Below are 22,090 nucleotides of genomic sequence, written 5' to 3'. Positions count from 1 at the left end.
AGCACAAGGAAGGGGAGGTGGAGGTAATTCATTATCCCGGCCTCACTCAGCCTATTAAACCCCCCATCCCCTCGGAGTGGGGCCCTGCCCTGCCCAGGGCAGATGGGAGCCCCCCAAGCCACCCCCAGGTGCTTCACGGTCAATTAGAGGGGAGCAGGGACAGGGGTTAAAGATTACACCAAGGGCCGGGCTGGGACACAGCAGGGCCCCTCTGCTCATCTATATCATAGACACTAATTTGGTTTAATTCACTTCAAAGGCTTTCCTGGGGGCTGTGGCGCACGCCGGGCTGGGATCTATTCCTCCCAAAAGGGGTTTGAAAGGGGCAGGGGCCTTTCTCTTGAAAGCAGCCCAGGGACAGAGCTTTGAGGTGTGATTTTCCTTTTTTAATTTTTTTTTTTTTTTTTTTTTTTACAAGGGCTGCCTCCAAAGGCAGATAAGAGGGAGCCCTGGGAAATGAAAGCTGAAAAAGTGGATATGAAAGGAGACATGACCGACAAAGACTGTAATGAAGCAGTTAAAGGACTTTAAAATAAAGCCTCTCCCCACCCAGTGCCTGCAGAGAGCAATAAAACCATCCTGCAAAGTGCCAGCCAAAGATCCCCCCAGGAAAGCTCACCCTTGGGGAAAGCTAAATGTGCTGAATTATCCCCCAGGAAGCAAATAAACCAGGGACAACACTGAGCTTTTACCCTTTCATCAGCCCGGGGGAAGTGCCTTGCTCATGCTGGGAGCTTAGGGAGGCTGGAAAGGCAGGAACAGCCTCGGCGGTGGGGTGGGAGCAGAGAGGATGGATCCAGAGCTCAGCCAGGACCCCGGGTGGGAGCAGAGGGTGGATCCAGAGCTCAGCCAGGACCCCGGGGTGGGAGCAGAGGGTGGGTCCAGAGCTGAGCCAGGACCCCGGGGTGGGAGCAGAGGGTGGATCCCAGGGCTGGAGCAGCTCTGCCGCTGGGGTCTCACCTGAGCGGGCAGAGGGAATCCTTTCGCCCAGGTTTGGCTGCTGCAGCCCGCGCTGGGGCCGAGCCGTGTTCTGCCCGTATCCCGGGTCCCGTATCCCGGGTCCCCCGGGCAGGGCTCGGTCCCGCACGGCCCGGCCCGGCCCGGCGCGGCTCCCCCGCGCTCCGGAGCGCTCTCGCTGCGCGGGCCGGGGCCGCCCCCGCCCGGCCGGAGCGGGGCTGGAGCCGCAGCTGTGCCCGGGCACCCGCGGCTTCAATTCCCACCGTAATTTTTCAATTTACAAGGCAGTAAACGAAGGAGGGAGATGAAATTTGCTCAGCGCATTTTCCAGGAGTATTTACTGCAGAGAACGCCGCAAAAGCCATTTAAGCAATTGCTTTTATGACACAGCACACATTAAAGAAACTTCCCTAATAATTTTTTCACCCCTCTGCCGTTCGGTGCCGCGCTGCTGCTGTTGTGTTCTGCTCGCTGCTTTATGGGCTGCTCGGATTTTAATTGGGCTGTAGCCCCAGGGAGCGCCGAAATTCGGAGACTCATTTAGCTCTGAGTGCTCACGGCTGATCGGGCAGGAAGGAGGGTCCTGCCCCAGTGCCGCTGGCACTCCGGGACTGCTCCGGCCGCGGGGAACACAGCACACGGGGAGGGGATGAACCCCAAACTGGGCTGGCAGTGCCACATCCCTGTGCAGAGGGACTGGGGATGGAGGGGATGAATCAGCCCGGACTGGCAGTGCCACATCCCTGTGGAGAGGGATTGGGGAGGGATGAACCCCAAACTGGGCTGGCAGTGCCCACATCCTGTCTGTGTGTGTCCCCAGGTCCGTGTGTGTCCCCAGGCCCATGTTTGTCCCCAATCCTGTGTGTGTCCCCAGTCCCGTGTTTGTCCCCAATCCCGTGTGTGTCCCCAATCCCGTGTGTGTCCCCAGGCCCATGTTTGTCCCCAATCCCGTGTGTGTCCCCAGGCCCGTGTGTGTCCCCAATCCCGTGTGTGTCCCCAGGCCCGTGTGTGTCCCCAATCCCGTGTGTGTCCCCAATCCCGTGTTTGTCCCCAATCCCGTGTGTGTCCCCAGTCCCGTGTTTGTCCCCAGGCCCGTGTGTGTCCCCAGGCCCGTGTGTGTCCCCAATCCCGTGTGTGTCCCCACTCCCGTGTGTGTCCCCAATCCCGTGTGTGTCCCCAGGTCCGTGTGTGTCCCCAATCCCGTGTGTGTCCCCAATCCCGTGTGTGTCCCCACTCCCGTGTGTGTCCCCAATCCCGTGTGTGTCCCCAGGCCCATGTTTGTCCCCAATCCCGTGTGTGTCCCCAGGCCCGTGTGTGTCCCCAATCCCGTGTGTGTCCCCAGGTCCGTGTGTGTCCCCAATCCCGTGTGTGTCCCCAGGCCCGTGTGTGTCCCCAATCCCGTGTGTGTCCCCAGTCCAGTGTTTGTCCCCAGGCCCGTGTGTGTCCCCAGGCCCGTGTGTGTCCCCAATCCCGTGTGTGTCCCCACTCCCGTGTGTGTCCCCAATCCCGTGTGTGTCCCCAATCCCGTGTGTGTCCCCACTCCCGTGTGTGTCCCCAATCCCGTGTGTGTCCCCAGGTCCGTGTGTGTCCCCAATCCCGTGTTTGTCCCCAATCCCGTGTGTATCCCCAGGCCCGGCGGGCTCGGGGATCCCGCGGCCGCCGCTCCGCCCGCAGCCACCGGAGGGCGCCCGCGCTCCGCGCTCGGCCGGGACCGACGGGAAATAACGGGGAAAAAATAACGGGGGATAACGGGGAAATAACGGGGGGAATAATGGGTAAATAACGGGAAATAACAGGGGGAGTAACGGGGGATAATGGGGAAATTACAGGGAAACAACGAGGGATAACGGGGGGAATAACGCGGGGGATAATGGGGAAATAACGGGAGATAACAGGGAAATAACAGGGGATAATGGGGGTATAATGTGGAAATAACGGGGGGATAACGGGGGATGACGCTGGAAATGGGCAAAGGAGGTGCCGAAGCACCCTGGTGCAGGGGTCACCCAGCAGCTCCCGTCCCCACCGAGCTGAGCTGTGTTTGCAGCCCCGGTGGAGAGCCAGGGAAACAGGATGGGCTTCGAGGTCCCGTGCAACACAACAGTCTGTGATTCCATGGTGCCATGGGATGGCTGTGCAAGCAGGTTGGGGGAGCAGAGTCCAGCTCCAAACCCCCAAAACCCCAACAAGCAGAAGCACCTGAGTTATTCTGACTTTTATTTCATTGCTTCTTAGTCCACACAGTCGGTATAAAATCAGAAAAGCAAAGCAAAAAAAAAAAAAAAAAAAGTAGAACCCCAAAAAACCCTAAGATTAACCAAAAAAGCAACAGTGTCTGGAGTCCTCAGAGGCAGCCCGGGGTCTGTGCTGGTGCCTGTTCCATTCATGGCCAGACTCGTTGCTGACAGACAGAGGACTCACATCTCGCTCGGGTGCCAGAGCCCCACGGGCTCCAGCCAGAGCTGCTTCTTATCCTCTGCACCATGGAGGGGAAAAAGGAATCTTGGTTATAAATGCTTTATTAAAAATAATAGTAAGAGCAAATCTAAGTACAAAAGCAGTTATAGCTCATTTATATTACACAGAATTATTTCTCATTTCTAGCTTGGTTGTTTACCTCAAGGTCGTTAACTGAATTTCCAGTGACTAAGGTTAAATGGCGTAGCAGGGTAAGGAATGGTAAATAGATAGCACCATTTCATACATCTGGTATTGGATTTCAGGGACAGGCTGGGCTGGCTGCCTTCTCGGGGCAGTTGAGCTCCACGGCAAGGGCAGAGCACGCTCCAGGCTGGGAGCAGCAGCTCCCGGCGCTCGGCACAGCCCAGCCCGGCAGCCGAGCGAGGGGGCACGGCCCGGGCTGGATTGCAGCTCGGCCTAAGTGATTTAAAAGCCCAAATTCCCAGGGGGTGTGGCGGCAAGGCAGTGGGACTTAGGCACATAAGTCATTTAGGCACTTGGGGCAATCAAAGCCTTTGCTCCGAAATCCTTCAAACCTTTTGGAAGTGTCTCCCGTCAGATCTGGACGTGCCCTGTGGATCACAGCGTGTGGCAGGAGCAGGGCCCAGCCCTCCGGCTGCAGAGCCAGGCGTGGCTGATCCACGCCAGCCCAAAACCAGAGCTGGGGGCTCTCACGGGCTGGGACAGGGCAGGAGAGTTCAGCTCAAAGAGGATTTTGCACGAGAGAAAAATCACTGCGCTCTTGTTACACTGTTAGGAGTGAGAGTTCCTTAGGCACTTGCTTTAGGCTTTAAAACAGCGCATGGTCAACAGAAGCAAACAAGACTATGTACATATATGTAAAAAGTGTTATAAATAGGTTTTTTAAACCATAGATACTATATACATCTTCAATTAACAAGGAACCCTTTGAGTGTTTCCTCTGGGGGTCGGTTGGGTTTGGTTTGGATGGGAGGGTTTATTCCATTTTTTTTTGGTTTTGTTTTTTTTTGGTTTTTTGGTTAATTTTCTTTTCCGTTTTCTCGTCTATGCTCCCCCGCCTCCGTCTGCTGCGGGGCCGTGGCGGCCGCCCCGGTGACGCGGGGCCGCGTCCCGCGGCGTCACTCGCGCTTCCGCAGGATGACGTAGATGATGCCGCTGGCCAGGGCCAGGGGGAAGGCCAGCCACGCCAGGATGTAGGCGAAGCCGTAGGAGGTGTTTTCCGAGGCTTGGTGCCAGTCCGTGTGCCTCACTGTGAAGATGGCAGCGCCACTCATCACACACAGCCCTGTGGGGAGCACAGGGACAGTCAGTGATGGCACGGGGACAGTCAGTGATGGCACGGGGACAGTCAGTGATGGTACAGGGACAGTCAGTGATGGCACGGGGACAGTCAGTGATGGTACAGGGACAGTCAGTGATGGCACAGGGAAAGTCAGTGATGGCACGGGGACAGTCAGTGATGGTACAGGGACAGTCAGTGATGGTACAGGGACAGTCAGTGATGGCACGGGGACAGTCAGTGATGGTACAGGGACAGTCAGTGATGGCACGGGGACAGTCAGTGATGGTACAGGGACAGTCAGTGATGGCACGGGGACAGTCAGTGATGGTACAGGGACAGTCAGTGATGGCACGGGGACAGTCAGTGATGGTACAGGGACAGTCAGTGATGGCACGGGGACAGTCAGTGATGGTACAGGGACAGTCAGTGATGGCACAGGGACAGTCAGTGATGGCACAGGGACAGTCAGTGATGGCACGGGGACAGTCAATGATGGCACGGGGACAGTCAGTGATGGTACAGGGACAGTCAGTGATGGCACGGGGACAGTCAGTGATGGTACAGGGACAGTCAGTGATGGCACGGGGACAGTCAGTGATGGTACAGGGACAGTCAGTGATGGCACGGGGACAGTCAGTGATGGTACAGGGACAGTCAGTGATGGCACAGGGACAGTCAGTGATGGCACAGGGACAGTCAGTGATAGCACGGGGACAGTCAATGATGGCATGGGGACAGTCAGTGATGGTACAGGGACAGTCAGTGATGGCACGGGGACAGTCAGTGATGGCACAGGGACAGTCAGTGGTGGCATGGGGACAGTCAGTGATGGCACGGGGACAGTCAGTGATGGTACAGGGACAGTCAGTGATGCCATGGGGACAGTCAGTGATGGCACAGGGACAGTCAGTGATGCCATGGGGACAGTCAGTGATGGCACAGGGACAGTCAGTGATGCCATGGGGACAGTCAGTGATGGCACAGGGACAGTCAGTCATGGCACAAGGACAGTCAGTGATGGCACAGGGACAGTCAGTGGTGGCACGGGGACAGTCAGTGATGGCACAGGGACAGTCAGTGATGGCACAAGGACAGTCAGTGATGGCACAAGGACAGTCAGTGATGGCACAGGGACAGTCAGTCATGGCACAAGGACAGTCAGTGATGGCACAGGGACAGTCAGTGATGGCACAGGGACAGTCAGTGGTGGCACAGGGACAGTCAGTGATGGCACAGGGACAGTCAGTGATGGCACAAGGACAGTCAGTGATGGCACAGGGACAGTCAGTGATGCCATGGGGACAGTCAGTGATGGCACAGGGACAGTCAGTGATGGCACAAGGACAGTCAGTGATGCCATGGGGACAGTCAGTGATGGCACAGGGACAGTCAGTGATGGCACGGGGACAGTCAGTGATGGCACGGGGACAGTCAGTGGTGGTACAGGGACAGTCAGTGATGGCACGGGGACAGTCAGTGGTGGTACAGGGACAGTCAGTGATGGTACAGGGACAGTCAGTGGTGGTACAGGGACAGTCAGTGATGGCACGGGGACAGTCAGTGATGGCACAGGGACAGTCAGTGATGCCATGGGGACAGTCAGTGATGGCACGGGGACAGTCAGTGGTGGTACAGGGACAGTCAGTGATGGCACGGGGACAGTCAGTGATGGCACAGGGACAGTCAGTGATGCCATGGGGACAGTCAGTGATGGCACGGGGACAGTCAGTGATGGCACAGGGACAGTCAGTGATAGCACGGGGACAGTCAGTGATGGCACGGGGACAGTCAGTGATGGTACAGGGACAGTCAGTGATGGCACGGGGACAGTCAGTGATGCCATGGGGACAGTCAGTGATGGCACGGGGACAGTCAGTGATGGCACGGGGACAGTCAGTGATGGCACAGGGACAGTCAGTGGTGGCACAGGGACAGTCAGTGGTGGCATGGGGACAGTCCCTGCTGGGACCCAGAGTCACACAGGACAGCAGCAGCACAGGAGCTGGCTTTGCTCTGCCCCCTGGATCCTCCTGTCCCCTGGGACGTTTTTGAGGTTTTTGCCTGGGCTCTTGCCCGGCTGGAGGCGAGCAGCGATGTCTCTGCCACGCTCAGCAAGCAAAGCCAGAGGCTCTGGAGCAGACAAAGCTGGAGCATCACCTGGGCTAAGCCGTCCCTCAGGCAGCCCAGGGATGCTGCTCCAGACCAACCCTGCTCCCCTGGTGCCCTGTGTGAAACCCTGGCCTGAGCCATCTCCCTGCAGTGCTGCAGGAGGGCAGACACAGAGCTAGGCCTTCAAGGCAAGGATTCTGTACCACCTCTCTAGGTGATAAAAACCACAAACCCAAAACCGGGCCTCAGGATGCTCCAGCTGTGATCCCCCATCCTTCACAGCTGCACCAGGAGCTCAACTGCAAACCCCATTCCCAGCAAACCCCATTCCCAGCAAACCCTGGTCCCTGAAAACCCTGCTCCCCACAAACCCTGCTCCCCACAAACCCTGCTCCCCACAAACCCTGCTCCCCACAAACCCTGTTCCTTGAAACCCCAGCTCCCTGCAAACCCTCCGTGCCCATGGCTCGTCCCTCCTGCCCAGGCAGGGCCCGTGGGGGTCCCCGGGGTGCCCAGCCCCGGTGGGCAGTGTTTAAGCCTTGTTGCAAACGCCCCACCAGGGGTGGGCACCGCCCGGAGCTCACACAAAGCCACCTCTATTCCCGCCCCAAACAAGCTCTTTGAGTCAATCCCTGTAGTTCCATTATCCAGTCGTGGGGCTGTTGTTGGAGCCGAGTTCCAAATCCCCTGCCCGGCCCTCAGGACCACCTACATTTCAGCACGGTGATATTTGAGCTGCAATTCCACTTGACACTGCTCCTTTTGTTCAGGGAAAGTGCACAAGTGGGAATTCACTTCATGAAGGCGCCGCTGGGGCAGTTTCCATTCTCCAAGCACGGGATCCAACTCCCACTGCCCGCCAGGCACAGAGAGGACAGCCATTGTCTGGGGCACCGGGCACGGGCGTGTGGCCACCCAGTCACCTCCAGAGGGCCAGATACAGCGGCCATTGTCTGCCCAGGGGCTTGGCTGGCCAGAGGTGACGGCTACGACTGCACTTCTGGGGCACCTGCCCTGCTCTGGGCTGAGAGCACGCCGGGCAGGGAGGCCCAGCTGCAGCCAGCTGCACGCAGTGATGCACCCACCACCCCTGCAGGCCTGCCTTCGGGAGCCTTGCTCTGGCAGGTCAGGAGGACAAATGCTTCCTGACATTTGTTCCCAGGGTTTGTTCGTGCTGGAGCAGCCCCAGCCCGCAGAGGAACCAGGCTCCAGGTGTTTGCAAACAGCTGTGGGATGAGGGCAGGACAGCCCTGGAGGCTGAGCCCCCCCTGCAGCCCACAGGGCAGCAGCTCTGGGGTGAGAGGGGTGGGAGGGAAGAGATAAAGGTGATGATGAGGAGGATGCAGGAGTGGGTCAGACCCTGAGAGGCCCAAAGCCACATCTCTGCCATGCTGAGCTGGATGTGCTGGACCCACCAAGGATGGAGAGGAGCCTTTGGGAGCCTTTTGATGCCCTTGAGCCCATCGGGACAAATCCAGCTGGGCTTTGGGGTGATTCCAAGCTCTGTGAAGGTGCTGGGGATGGTCCTGCCTGGCTGCTGCACCACAGGCCAGAGTGGCCTCACCCTGCCCTCGCTGGTGTCCCTGCAGTGGGTGCCAGCCCCTGCCTCTCAGGGCAGCACTGCCCAGCTGTGCCACCCAGCAGAGCCCAGGGCTGCTGCCCTGGCTCCCACAGCAGCAAGGAGACCAGAACAGGCTCAGCTCCAAAGCTGTCCCCCTCTCCTGGCAGTGCTGGCACAGCCATGTCCTGTTTCCTACCAACAACCCTGACACTGAGGGCCACAAAGATCAAAACTGCCCTGAGCCTCCTCTGAGCCCTGGCCAGGGACAGGAGCAAGGATGGGCACCAGTGCCCAGCCCTGCACGGTGCCCCTGGCTCCAGAGCTGTGCCCACAGCTCCCCTGGCCACAGGCAATCTGGAGAGGAGGAGGACACACGTTTTCTGTCCTTCACACTGGCTGGGCATGGCGCTAACCCACAGCCCAGGGAGACTGGGTCTGACCCTGCATGCCCTGGGGGCACCAGCACAGCACAGGAGGGCTGCAACCCCCTGCTCTCCTCCTCTGACAGTGGGGGCTCACCAGCACCACTCAGGAGAGAGAAGCCTTCTGCTCCCAGGTCTATTAGAGAAGCTCTCACAGAGGTAATTGCAGTAATTGCATTATTAATGCCCATTTCCCCTCCTTGGCTCCATGGCTCCAAGGGGTTTCCATGCATCTCTTTTTCCAGAGATGGTGAACTGATCTGAACTCAGCACTGTGGCCAAGCAGATCCACTCAACATGGAATTCATGCCAATAAATCTTAGCTCTGGATTGTGCCAGGGTTTGGGAGTTGCTTAGAGGATGCCCAGAAAGTTTAAAGTGTAAGCTCAGTGAATGAATTTTTCCGCTGATAAAATAGCAGGACCTCGGGTGGTTCTAGTTTAACATCTGAAGCTCCAGGAAAGAATCAGCCTCCTCCCCAGACACTCTGTCCTAATGCAGCCAGGACCTCAAAGCACCATTACATTTTTTAGCCTGAACTCTTGAAAATTCTCTCCACTGATTTCATATGTGGAAACATAAACAGAGCCAGTGGCTTTACAACATCAGAACCTGGGGAACTGCAGCCCAGGACGTGAGCTCTGGCTCCTTTCCAGCCCTGAGTTCTCAAAGAGTTAAAAATAGCAGCTGACAGTCCAAGTCAGAGCTCACCCTGCAGCTCCAGGTCTCTGTGCTCATGGGGAAAGCACCAGGCCCCCTCATGGCAAGTTTATAAATAATCACCAAGCCCTCTTTTGCCAAAACAGGATTGTCATGACTTTCCCCACCCCGCCAGCAGCTGTGGAAGCCTCACCCAGCCTGGTGAAGGCTCCAGAGCCAGCAGAGCCACTCTGGACACCCAACATCCCAGCCTGGGGAGCAGGCAGAGCTCTCCTTCCAGCACCCCTGTGATCTACTGCCCCAGCTGTGCCCCAGTGCTCTGGCACCTGTCCCTCCAGGGCCCCCTGGCTGGGGCAGAAACCCTCTTGTACCTTCCCTGTGCAAGGGCACAGGAGCTGGATCCCATCCTCAACACCCCCAAATTATTCATCCCCTTCCCTTCCCTTCCCTTCCCTTCCCTTCCCTTCCCTTCCCTTCCCTTCCCTTCCCTTCCCTTCCCTTCCCTTCCCTTCCCTTCCCTTCCCTTCCCTTCCCTTCCCTTCCCTTCCCTTCCCTTCCCCTCCCCTCCCAGGTGCCTCTCCCCCCTCCCGGCCCCTGCCCGCGGTGGCACTGGTGCCAGAGGCAGGTGGCAGTGCCTCCGAGCCCCTCACCCGCCAGGATCTGGAACACTCCGGTGATGTAGAAGCGGCCGCCCTTGGTGAGCGTGAAGAGCTGGCAGAAGAACAGGAACAGCGACAGCACGCTGAAGATGACGGAGAGGATCATCATGGCTTGGACAGACTGCAGCCATTCTGGGGACAGACGGACACACAGACACCTCAGCGTGGGCACGTGGAGCCCCTGCTGTGCCCTGGCCTTGCCACCAGCCAGCCTGGCTCCCGCAGGCCTTGGGGGCAGCTGGGACTGTGCCCCAGCTCTGAGACCCCCAGCACGGGCACGCTGCCCTGGGATTTCATGGATCAGCTGCTGGAACACCACAGATCACAGGCCTGGGCACTGCCTCGGGAGCGTCTGCCACAGAGCAGAGCAGAGACAAACCCTGACCTGCAAAGGGCAGACGGAGCCTCTGTCCCCCAGCCCGGTGCCAGCCCTGGCTGCTGGGATGTGCTGCAAACACCAAAGCCAGCAGCACCAAGCCCTGGGACACCAGAGCCCAGCCCTGGCTGCTGGGATGTGCTGCAAACACCAAAGCCACCAGCACCAAGCCCTGGGACACCAGAGCCCAGCCCTGGCTGCTGGGATGTGCTGCAAACACCAAAGCCACCAGCACCAAGCCCTGGGACACCACGCTGGCCGAGCTCCGAGGGCAAGTAAACACACAGGAACCAGAACAGCCTCTGCCCTGTGGAGCTGAACCCTTTGGAAGTCCTCCCCAGCTGCCAAGCACAGCTGTGTCCCAGAGCACACCAGTTAAACCAGCCCGTGTGAGTCACTGCTCAGCTATTTCCAGGCTTAGTGGGTGTGTAAACCCCACGTAACAAAAATATAAATAAACAAGCAAAATGCAGCTCCATGCTGAGAGCTGCTGCAGCTTGGCAGAAAGAGGCAGTGCTCACAGATACCTCTGCCTTCCCCTTTGAAAGGTTTGAAATCAAAATGCAGGACTCAGTGCAGGTAAACTGAGGCACAAGCCACCCAATGAAAGGCAGAAAAACCCTGCTTGGGGCTGGATCCCCAGATGGGATTGGGCAGCACTGAAGCCTCAGACTCAGCCCTGTGTTCCTGCCACACTTTTACACCAATTTCAGTCCCCTGCTGCTCCCAGGAAATCCCAGGGTGGATTTCACTGCAATGTGCACCCACAATGTCCAGTGGAATTCCCCCATCTCAGGTGGCCGGGCAGGGAAACCCCCCTGCTTCAGCCCCACCTGCCCCTTCAGCTCCGGGATGAGGCAGCTCGAGCACCACCAACATCATCCTAAATCCTTGCTCAGATCCGACCTCCCAGTGGCTGGAGGATGTGCAGGGCTGAGCTGCACCTCCCTCCATCCCTCAGCACACACAGGGCTCCCATCCCAGTTCGGGAAGCTGGGCTCTCCCCTCGCCCCTTCCCAGCTCCGGGCACGGCTGAGCCGGAGCCAAGCCCTGCAGGACCAGAGAGCCAAGGACCAGAGAGCCGAGTCCTTTGTGATGCAAAGGCCACGGGATCCGGCCGAGAGGAGCCTTTGCTGCGAGGTGGATGCTCCCACTGCTGGTTATTTTAGGAGAGGGCTGTCTAGACGGAAAGCTGAGCTGAGCTGAGCTGCCCTTTAATTGCATCCGCCTCCCCTGCCCGGTTTTTGGTTCTGAATGCAAATGATTTACAGGGGCTTTGCAAATCCCATTGTAATAAAGAGCCGTGTCAGAGGCACAGAAAGGCGGCGTGAGGGGGGAGCCCACCGTGGCCAGAGGGTTTGGGCAGCCAGCCTGGGAGCAGGGAAATCAGGAGATGATCCCACAGGCCAGAGCTCTGAGCTCACATCCAGCCTGTGCTGACTTTTGCTGTCCTCCTTTGTGAAAACAAAGGGCAGGATCCCAGCCCAGGGCTGCGAGCGAGTTCCAGAGCTCCATGAACTCCACAGCAGCCCAGAGACTCCAGCAGGATTAGGACAGCTAATTGCCTGTAATACATTGAAAACCACCCCTAGAACTGCAGGTGGGGTTTCTACCTGCTCTGCCCCACGTGCCTTTAACCCTTTGCTGTTGGTGCTCTGTCCAGCCCTCGGGATCCCAAACACAGCAAGTTTCCCAGAGCTGCAGCTGGGCTGTCAGCACTGTTTACTCCCAGGCTGTTATTTGTGGTTTCCCCTGGGCAGCAGGCTGGTTATCCCATTTTCCCCCTGCATCTCTTCAGCTCTGTGTTTATATCTTTGTTCTTCAGGAGGAAGGAGAAAAGGAAGCAGCGTGGAAAGGACAGATAACAGCCTGCCCGCCGCTTCCGGAGCCGACCCCGAGGGTTACAGCCCTGTCAGCAGCCAGACACAAAGCAAGAAGTTCCTACAAAACAAATTTGAATTGTCCTTTAAATTCTGCAGGCCCTGATGTGCTCACAGCACCACTTACAACAGCAGGGAGAAGACTTCAGCCCTGGCAAGGTAAAGACCATGTTTCACTGCCCTAAAATCCAGCAGGAAAGGAAGAAACCCAGAGCAGGAATTGCAGCTGAGTCTCCCAGAGAGACAGCAGCCAGCCCAGCCCCTGGCAGCAGAGCCCCAGCCCTGCGTGGAGGGAGGTTTTGTGCCCTGACAGCACCGACAGGGCAGGGGAAACGTGCCCTTGGCCAGGAGCAGAGGCCTGGAAGGACAGGCATTGCCCCCAGGGTTAATTCACACCTCCCACGCCCTCTTTGGCCCCAGCCAAGGAGGAAAAACAAAGTGAAGACACTTAGAGCACTCAGCTTATCCAGTGCTGTAAGAGCTCCCTAAATGAGTGCTGGGCACTGAAAACCCCTCCGTGCTGGGATCTGCAGCTGATGGGAACGTGCTGCAGATGGAGCTTTCCCTTTGCCAAGAGTGTACGCTCTGTACATTTCAAAAGCAACCACTTCTGCGGAAGAAAACATCCATTAGGGAGGTAACTGTAGCACATAACACAGCCAGAGCTGGAGGGGGGAAATTCACATCCCCAGCTGTAAAAGCTGCTGCTCCCGTGCTGCAAGTTAAATCTCAGCAGGGTCAGGAGCAGCACGGGTGCAAAGGAGAAGCCAGGTTTTCTGAGCAGAGTTTCTCCAGGGCACACTCTCAGGTGTCACAGCCAGACCAAGATCCTGAGCCCAGCTCAATCCTGCCCTCTGAGGAGGCCAGGTTGCAGCAGAAGGCTGGGGCTTGCAGTGGTTTTGACATTCAAACACCCCCAAGAGGCTTGGGAAGGGGTGAACTGGGGAAGCAGAAACACCAGCTCAGCTGCAGCACTCTGGGCCCCCAGGGTCAGAAAAGCTCTGGTGCCTGTGGGGCTGCTCTGCCCTGCCCTGCCCCTCAGCCCAGGGCTGCAGGAACAGCTCTCCTGCTCTGCTGGGGACAGTTTTCCTGCTGGGACCCCTGTCCTGTCCTGCTGGAACACTTCTCCTGCCCTCCAGGACCCCTCTCCTGCCCTGCAGGGCCCCTCCTCCCCTCTGCCAGCCGGGGCACGGCGCTGTCCCAGGGAAGCTCCAGGGCAGTCCCACCCAGGACAATCCCATCCAGGGCAGCCTTGTCCTGCTGTGGCCCAGCCAGACACTCCTGCTGCTCCCTTCCGGAGCTCCCACCTCCACGCCCTGGGAGCCATCCCGCTGTGCTGGATCCAGGATCCTGCAAATCCCAGGGGCAAAGGGGGCTCTGAAGATCTCCCAGGGTGTTGGGGGGGTGAGCAGGAGGGAAGCCCTGGGGCTGCAGGGAGGCAGGGACTGAACACAGCGCCCCGAGTCCTCCAAGGCCTCCTGCTCCTCTGCTGAGCTCCTTCAGATGGAGATGAACCCCTCAAACCTCTCAGATCTTCTCCTCCTCCTCTTTTCCTCTCGGCTCTCCTCCCTCTCCTTCTCCTTGAAGCTGCATCCAAGAAGTCCAGGGGCCAGGCCATGCAGAGCTCTCCAGAGCGGCCACGCTCCGACATCCACGGCAGCTCACATCCCGCAGAGGCGCTCCCGAGGCACTCGCTTCTTCTGGGGCAGCACAAAGCTGCTGGCACCACCAAAAACTCCTTCCAACAGCTCCACAAAGCCCAAGGCAGCTCCTTTCCCTCGTCGTGGTGGCTCTGACCTCCTGCTGGCCTGTGCTGAGGGGCAGATCCATGGTTCCATGCCCAGATCCTCCAGGGCTCCAGGGATGGCCGGTCCAGGCAGCAGGAATGGGCAGCAGTGTGCCTTGGCCACACACCTGGGGCAGGGTCACTCAGCCTGCGCCCACAGGGACATCCCAGGGGTCACCAAGGCCAAAAAATGCAGGTGGAAGGGTTTTCCAGCAGCACGCTCTGCAGGGGACACCCCCAGCCTTTCTTCTGGTTTGACAGTCATCCTTTGCTACCTTCCTCCTCCCATTCCTCCATGGGCCAGAACACGAATATGGCAGGGACGGCTGTCTGAGCCCCCTCCCACAGAAAAAATGGGAGCCAAAGACGCCTGGAGCAGCTGAGAAAAAAACAGCACCAGCTCCCAACCTCTCCTTATCAGATGCTCTTCCTAAGAAGAGCAAGCAACAATAAAAAATTGGCTTTAAGCAGAGGAAATCCCTTTCCTATTGAAAGCAAGGAAGTTATGGGACAAACTCATCTGAAATATACAATATTCTCTTGGAATAGGAGATTTTTAGATTTTAGGAGTAAATTCTTTACCCAGAAGGAAGTGAGGCCCTGGCACAGGGTGCCCAGAGCAGCTGGGGCTGCCCCTGGATCCCTGGCAGTGCCCAAGGCCAGGCTGGACACTGGGGCTGGGAGCACCTGGGACAGTGGGAGGTGTCCCTGCCATGGCAGGGGTGGCACTGGATGGGGTTTAAGGTCCCTTCAACCCAAACCATCTGGGATCCTATGGATGCCCCTCAGGTGATTCCAGAACACCGAGGGAGGAGTTTCAGTCCCCCAGGCTGGCAGAGAGGGTTCAGCCCTGGCCGAGTTAAGGCAGTGTCACCCATTATTAACAAAGTTAATAAAATCTGCTCTGGGCAGCCAGCTGGGCTTTGCTTGTGGCCACCCATCAGCAACCCAGCGTGGGCACACAGTGCCCTGGCACTCAGTGATCGGGCACCTCCCAAGGTGTAGGGGTTCCTTTAACACAGCCCCAAAGCACCAGCCTCCTGTGGACGAGCCAGCACAGGAGAAGCTGTGAGAAGCCAAGGGGAGAAACATCTCCTGCTGCTGCAGAAGGGTGGGGATCCCCATGGACCCCCGTTCCTCCCCCTTCCAGCACTCCCGCCACAACCAGAGCAGGACGCAGCAGAAAAGCCATCCTTCCTGCACAGAGCACCCAGCTGAGGGAAGAAAAGGCCATTTTTGGAGGGAAAAGCATGGCAGCCTGGAGGTCTGGGCTGGAATCTCCTGCAGAGCACTTGCCGGGCCCGCTGGCACGCGGCCCTGCCGACCCACAGGCCCGCACTCCGGGCCGAATTCCTCAGATAAATCCCTTCCAGGAATGTCTGACAGCGCAAACCAAGCAAAGATTGCAACATTTTTTCCATAGTTCTCGGCCTCTTGAAGAAAAAAAAAAGCATTATCTAGCAGCAGATGCAAGAATGAAAGCGCCAAGCGGGCGTTGAGCGCGGCGAGGGAGCGGGAATGCGCCCGCGGCTCCGGCTGGGACCTCGCACCCCGCCACGGGAACTGGGAGGTGGGAGCTCAGCCCCCAGCCCAGCCGTGCCCAGGGGCTGCCGGAGTGCTGTGTGCCCAGCCCTGGCGCTGCTCCATCCCCAGAAGGCTCTGCAGGGTGAGGAGCACAGCCCAGAGCCTGCCCAGGGCAAACCACAGCAAATCCTGCTGGCACCTGGATTTAAAATTCTGCCTCTCCAGAAGGTGGGCATCCACACCAGGGTCACTAAGGAAAGGTGTGACAGGACAGGGGAGGCTCAGCTGGGACCAAAGGGGCACCTCAGCATCACTACCCCCCAAAATCCCCACCTGTGATGAGCACAGGGGACCCTGCACCATCTAATTCCCAAATTCCACTCACTGAGTCCCACTGCCTTCTGAAAAGAGAAGAAGAAATAACCACATCCCAGAGGCCACCGTGATGGCCAGAGCAAAACCTGCCCCCCCGTAAAGGCTGAATTCTGCCAAAATTCCCAAGGAGGATTCCTTGCTGTTCCCCAGAGCACCTTGGCCCTCCAAGATTAACCATTCAGTACCATCCTGGCACAGGAAAATGCATTCTTATGGCTCCCTGGAGCTCACAGCCTCTGCTCTGAGAGCTGTGACCAAGGATGGCCTGCGGCATTTGTATGGGATGGTTCCTAATTTTGAAAATAAGCATATTCCTAGGAGAGGGGGTGAGGATGAGGCAGGAGCCACGCGTGAGCCTGGCAGGGGGCTCTGGCACTGTGTCCTTGCCCTGTGACTCCCTGCTGCCCCAGAGAGTGGCTGACAGCAGCTCCTGCAGCAGGGACAGCGAGGGGGGACCTGCTGGAAAGGAGACCACGTGGCATCCTTGTTGTTTTTACAAACAGACCCTACATAAGCCCAGGAAATACCCTTTGATTTCATGTTCCTACAGCAGGGGTGGGCTCTGGACCCAGCATCCAGGGTCCCACAGGATGAAAGCAGGACCTCAGCAGCACTGCTCCCACACCCTGGCCGCAGGGGAATGGGGCACAAGCTTTGTCCAAGCAAAGCCCCTGGTCCTGGTGCCAGAGCAGAGCCTTTGGATAAGTGAGAGCTGTGAACTTCTGCTCACAGAGCAGCTCACTGGGGCACTTCATCCCAGAATCCCAGACTGGTTTGGGTTGGAAGGGACGTTAGAGATGGACTCATCCCACCCCACCTGCCACTGCACCAGGGCTGTCACCCCAGCTCAGCTGCATTTTCAACAGGATCATTGTGGCTATTGTCCCTTAATGATGAAAAATCAGCGCTGGAAAGGCTCCAGAGGCTCTGGGAACGGGCAGAGGACACTCCCAGCCCGCAGGACCGCCGGGTGTGCAGAAACCACCCAAGCCCCGTTGGGACAGGGCCCCCTCAGCCCTGCCAGCCCGGCAGAGCGTCCTGTAAACATCCAGAACCAGCGAGGCGGGCTTGAAAAGCCAAAGATTTGGGGAGGCTTTAGAGGCTCCGGAGCTGCCGGGGGCAAGCGCTGCCTTTCACGCCAAGCGGGGGCTCAGCAGTTTCGCAGCTCGCATGACTGGCGCTGAAGCGGGGCTGCCGACGCTGCGACAGCCCCCGGCTGCGACAGCCCCCGGCTGCGACAGCCCCCGGCCCCGGGGCTCCGTGCCCGGGACGCGAGCCAGCCGCTCCCGCTGGCCCCGACACCAGCAGGCGTCAGCAGAGACCGGCGCTGGGCTGGGAGCGCCGGGGAAACCAGGGCTGGGGACAGCGGTGACAGCGCGGGGACACGGCCGGGCACCGCTAACACGCGTGGTGCGCTGCCAAGGATGGGGGCTCTGATGGGCATCTCCAAAAGCCCTCTGACAGCCCCCGGCACTGAGGGACCCTCCGGGAGCACGGAATGCTCCCCGGGTGGCTGTGCCCCTCCCCAGGCCCGTGTGGCATCGCTGTGCCCGTGTCCCCGTGACGGCGCTGGGACTCACGGCTGCTGGGGTTTGCACTTTGCACTGGGACAATCTCTTCTCCCAGGAAAGCACAAGCCAGGCTAACAAAACAAATGCTGGCCCCAGCACCGCTGGTATTAGCTCTGTCTTCCAGGGAAACTGAGGCACGGGCTCGCCCAACTCTCCGACACGGATTTTGTGTCCCTGGTGCCACCGGTCACCCTGGGAACTGCGTGTCACGGTGTCTCAGCACTGTCCTCCCCTGCTGACCTCAGCAAACAGTCAGGGGTGATGTCACCCAGTGTGACATCAGCCCTCACCCAGCCGTGCAGGGGCAGGGGATGCAGGGCACAGCCCCCAGAGACCACCCAGGGCCAGGGCTGCGCCCAAACCTCAGCCTGTGCCAGCGCCAAACCAGGACAGGTCTCCAGGCAGGGGGCAGAGGTGTCCTCAGAGCCCCGTGTGCATCCTCCAAACCCCCCGTGAGCAGAGCAAGAGGGAGCTGTGCCAAAAAGAGCCCCGGAGTCCCCAGCAGGGTGACAGGGCCCAGTGGCCTGTCACGGGAAGGAACACCTCGTGTTTGCGCATTCCAGAAGATAAACGTGCTGATAACAGGAGACCCCGAAAGGGCACACGCCAGGGCAGCTGAGCGTGCCACCCTGCCCTGGCTGCCAGGGGCTGCCCCAGCCCGCGGCAGAGCCATGGCCAGCGGCTCCAGCCCCCGTCCTGAGCCCCATCACAGCTTCAGGGACTGGGAGGGGACGGGGAGCAGCCCCCCATGCCGGGCCAGCCCTGTGTCCCCACACCGGGACACAGCAGAGCAGGCAGGGGGATGGGGAAAGGAAAATCCGAGGAGGAATCCCAAACAACCCGGGTGGCAAATCCCTCTTGATTCCATAGGTGCCGGGGGGAGAACGAACACGGCAGAGGGAGCAGCCCTGATCCCAGGGCAGATCCCCGATCCCGGGGCACAGCCCCGATCCCAGGGCAGATCCCCGATCCCGGGGCACAGCCCCGATCCCGGGGGCACAGCCCCGATCCTGGGGGCACAGCCCCGATCTCGGGGGGCACAGCCCCGATCCCGGGGGCACAGCCCCGATCCCAGGGCAGATCCCCGATCCCGGGGCACAGCCCCGATCCCGGGGGCACAGACCCGATCTCGGGGGGCACAGCCCCGATCCCAGGGCACAGACCCGATCCCGGGGGCACAGCCCCGATCCCGGGGGCACAGCCCCGATCCCAGGGCACAGACCCGATCTCGGGGGGCACAGCCCCGATCCCAGGGCACAGACCCGATCCCGGGGGCACTCACCGTTGGAGGAGGATGCCACGCACTGGAAGTGGCTGCCGGAGGTGCAGTTCTGCCACAGGTCTGCGGCGTGCTCGCCGTTCACCAGCCATTGCTGCGGGACAGACACAGCCCGTGAGCAGCAGAGCCCCCCCGGCCGCGTCCCCCCCGGGCCCGGCACCGAGCACCGCAGCCCCCGCCCGCCCGCCAGGCGCTCCCAGGGACACGCTTTTCCGTGGAGAGGGGTTTGGAAAGTCAGTCCCGGTGTTTGCTTTAACCGCTTTAGCCCCGCGGCGCAGGAACAGAAGCTCTTTATGCGCTTAGGTCTAAGCGCGGAGCGAGTCCCGCGGGGGCCGCGCTCCCCTCCCCTGCCCGCCTGGCCGGGATTTTTGAATGCTTCCACGTGATTCCTAACGGCTCGGAAGATTTCTGTAACGTTTTCCGTGACTGTTACCGCAAAAAGAAAAAAAAATTAAAAAAAAAAAAAAATAAAAAAAACAAACCGGGAAAGAAGCCCCTGGTGAAGCAAGCTTGGGAGCCAGCAGCTCCACAGAGCTGCCCTAAAGCCAAGCGCGGCCTCTCCCCAGCAGCTGACGTGTTCGCTGGGCTGCAGCCCGGGACAGTGCTGGGAAGCCTCGCTGCTCATCCAGCCCTCGCTGCTCACTCAGATCCAGCCTTGGAAGCCGGGTTAGGAAAAAGAGGCTGTGCCTCACTGCCAGCCCCCGAGGAGGAGAGCTGGGCAGGGGGAGTGCAGTGCTGGGCTCTGCTCGGCCTGGCTGCTCTGGTCCTGGAGCTCAGTTAGCAGGTGGAGCTCCCTCATGAAAGGGGAGAGCAGCATCACCCCAAAGGAGGGGATTTGGGGTGCTCCGCGGCTGGGGAGGATGAGGAGATGGTTTCCATCAGCCCTCGTGTCTCTGTACCAACGTGGACGCCCTGAACACCACCACAGAACACAGCCAAGCGTCCCACCAGCTTCCCCTGGCAGCACAAACCCCCAAATTCCCAAATCCCACCAGCACCCCGCCAGTAAAGGCTTCCTGCAAACAGCCAGGCTGTAAAACCAGCCCCAAACAGGAATACCCGCGGCCCGGAGCAGGGCCCGTACTCACGCTGACGATGGTGGACACGAAGAGCAGCACCAGCACGGTGACGTGCAGCACGATGATCCCCAGCAGCAGCAGCAGCATCTTGGCGGCGGTGGAGGGCAGAGCTGCAGCGGGACAGGGGTGATGCTGAGTGCGTGTGTCTGTCTGTCCGTGCGTCTGTCCGTGGGCAGCAGGAGCGCTCCGCTCGGCCCCGCCCGGCGCGGGGGATGCTGCCGGGGCAGTGCCCGGCGCTCGGGTTCTCTCCCCGGGCCCCGCCGACTGAGAGGGGTCCGAGCGCTCTGCCCGCTCCCCGATATCCCCCGGGGGCCCCCCGAGACCTTCCCCCGAGCCAGCTCTCCCTGTGCCACCGGGGGGCTCCTCCCAGTCCCCTCCCCGGGGACCTTCAGAGGGGGGCGGTCCCCAAGGGGCTCCCCCGGCCCCTCTCCCCGAGGGGGCTCCGCTGCCCCTCTCCCAAGACAATGTGCTCTCGGAGGGCTCCGCTGCCCCTCTCCCAGGGGAATGCGCTCCCGGCCCCGCCCGGCGGGAGGGCTCGGGCCCGGCTCATCGCACCCGAGGGGCTGCCCCGGCCCCGCTCCGGGGGAAAGGGGGGCGGCGGTGCCTTGCCCACCCACCCATGGGAGCACTGTGGGTGATCCTGCCGGCCCCCAGCCCAGGGGGAATTTTACCGGGCTCATCTGCCCCGGCGACCCCCGGAGAGAGGGCAAGGGGCGGGGAGCGGGGGGTGTCAGCCCCTGCCCCTCCAGCGCACTGGGCTACCAGGGCTCCTCTTCTCCAGGGCTGCCCTCAGCCCATCTCCCCCCGGCTCCCCCGGCAGAGGCTCTCCTGGAGCTGGGGGGGACTTTCCCCAGCCCGTCTCCCCCTCGGTGGGGCGGGGAGGGGGCTGCCCTGACCCCTCTCTCCCTTGGAGAGCCCCCAGAGCGGGGGTGCCACTCCCCCCCCTCGGCTGCGGCCCCCGGCGGGTGTCCCCAGCCCAGCTCCGGCTGTGGCGGTTCCCGGCGCTCCGTACTCACATCGCGGCGGAGCGGAGCGCGCTGGCGGCGGCGGAGCGGGCGCGGAGCGGAGCGGGCGGCGGCGCTGTCAAGTTTCCCCTTTAACCGGGGCCACCGCCCCGTTTGCGTCTGCGGCTCGGGGAGGGCTCAGCCGCCGCCCGCCGCCCTCCTATAAACGGGGCAGCGCCCGGCCCCGGCCCTCCGCCCCCCCGGGAACCGGCACCGAGCCGCTGCCTTCCCGGGACGCGGCTCCCGCCCCACAGCGAGGGGACTGAGGGGACAGGAGAGGAGCAGCCCGTTCTCCCGAGCCCCCGCTGCCAGGCAGCCCTGCAGCCAGGCGGGGGGAGCTGGCCGTGCCCGCTCTCTGAGCCCCCCGGGCGGGCCGGGGCACCGAGCTCGGCGCATCGGGGTCCCCTCGCCCGGCCCAGGGGGTGTGCAGCCTGGGTGGGAACCGTGGCACAGGGTTTGGGGAACGAGCATCTGGCTGAGCTGAAGGGATTCAGTGCTTGGAGTCGACCTTCTTTAGCACTCGAGAGCCAAATTGGGCAGAACTGAGAAACTTTTCAGTAGAGAGAGGGTGCGATTTTCCACAGCTCTAGAGAACACTCAGAGTTAGGGCTGTTCTGCCTGGAGAATCCTCTGGGGAGAGCTCAGAGCCCTTCCAGTACCTAAATGGGCTCTGGGAGAGCTGGAGAGGGACTGGGGACAAGGCATGGAGGGACACGACAGAGGCAATGGTTCCCACTGCCAGAGGGAAGGGTTAGGTGGGACACTGAGCAGAAATTGTTCCTTGGCAGGGTGGGCAGGCCCTGGCACAGGGTGCCCAGAGCAGCTGTGGCTGCCCCTGGATCCCTGGCAGTGCCCAAGGCCAGGCTGGACACTGGGGCTGGGAGCACCTGGGGCAGTGGGAGGTGTCCCTGGGACAGTGAGAGGTGTCCCTGCCATGGCAGGGGTGGCACTGGGTGGGCTCCAAGGTCCCCTCCAACCCAAACCCTTCTGGGATCCTGTGACCCAGGTGCTCGGGAGGGAAGGGGTGGCTGCGCTGCCGCCCTCGCTCATTCCTCGAGCGCAGCCAATGTGTTCAAACAACCCCCCACACACACAGAGTGCATCCCCAGCTCCCGAATAACCCC

General features: G+C 60.3%; 1 protein-coding gene across 1 annotated transcript; it reads right to left on the bottom strand.

The window, feature by feature from the left end:
- Nucleotides 1–3,458: 3,458 nt before the first annotated feature.
- Nucleotides 3,459–21,063, bottom strand: PMP22 (peripheral myelin protein 22). Its single transcript, XM_064395683.1, has 5 exons — nt 20,979–21,063; nt 19,972–20,072; nt 18,887–18,977; nt 10,084–10,224; nt 3,459–4,684 (listed from the first exon to the last, which is right to left on the bottom strand). The coding sequence occupies exons 2-5, from the start codon at nt 20,047–20,049 to the stop codon at nt 4,518–4,520; spliced, it is 477 nt and encodes a 158-aa protein (XP_064251753.1). The 5' UTR covers nt 20,050–20,072; nt 20,979–21,063; the 3' UTR covers nt 3,459–4,517.
- Between the last annotated feature and the right edge of the window lie 1,027 nt (nt 21,064–22,090).

The sequence above is a fragment of the Passer domesticus genome, chromosome 20 (genome assembly GCF_036417665.1).
Source record: "Passer domesticus isolate bPasDom1 chromosome 20, bPasDom1.hap1, whole genome shotgun sequence".
NCBI classification, from domain to species: domain Eukaryota; kingdom Metazoa; phylum Chordata; class Aves; order Passeriformes; family Passeridae; genus Passer; species Passer domesticus.
This window is presented reverse-complemented; position numbering and strand designations above follow the sequence as displayed.

Bases quoted from the DNA above. Each gene is read 5' to 3' on its own strand.
- PMP22 (XM_064395683.1), bottom strand. From the start codon at position 20,049: ATGCTGCTGCTGCTGCTGGGGATCATCGTGCTGCACGTCACCGTGCTG. The intron at 18,978-19,971 runs GTGAGTACGGGC...TCTGTCCCGCAG, and splicing joins TCGTGTCCACCATCGTCAGC to CAATGGCTGGTGAACGGCGA. The intron at 4,685-10,083 runs GTGAGGGGCTCG...TGCTCCCCACAG, and splicing joins AGTGTTCCAGATCCTGGCGG to GGCTGTGTGTGATGAGTGGC.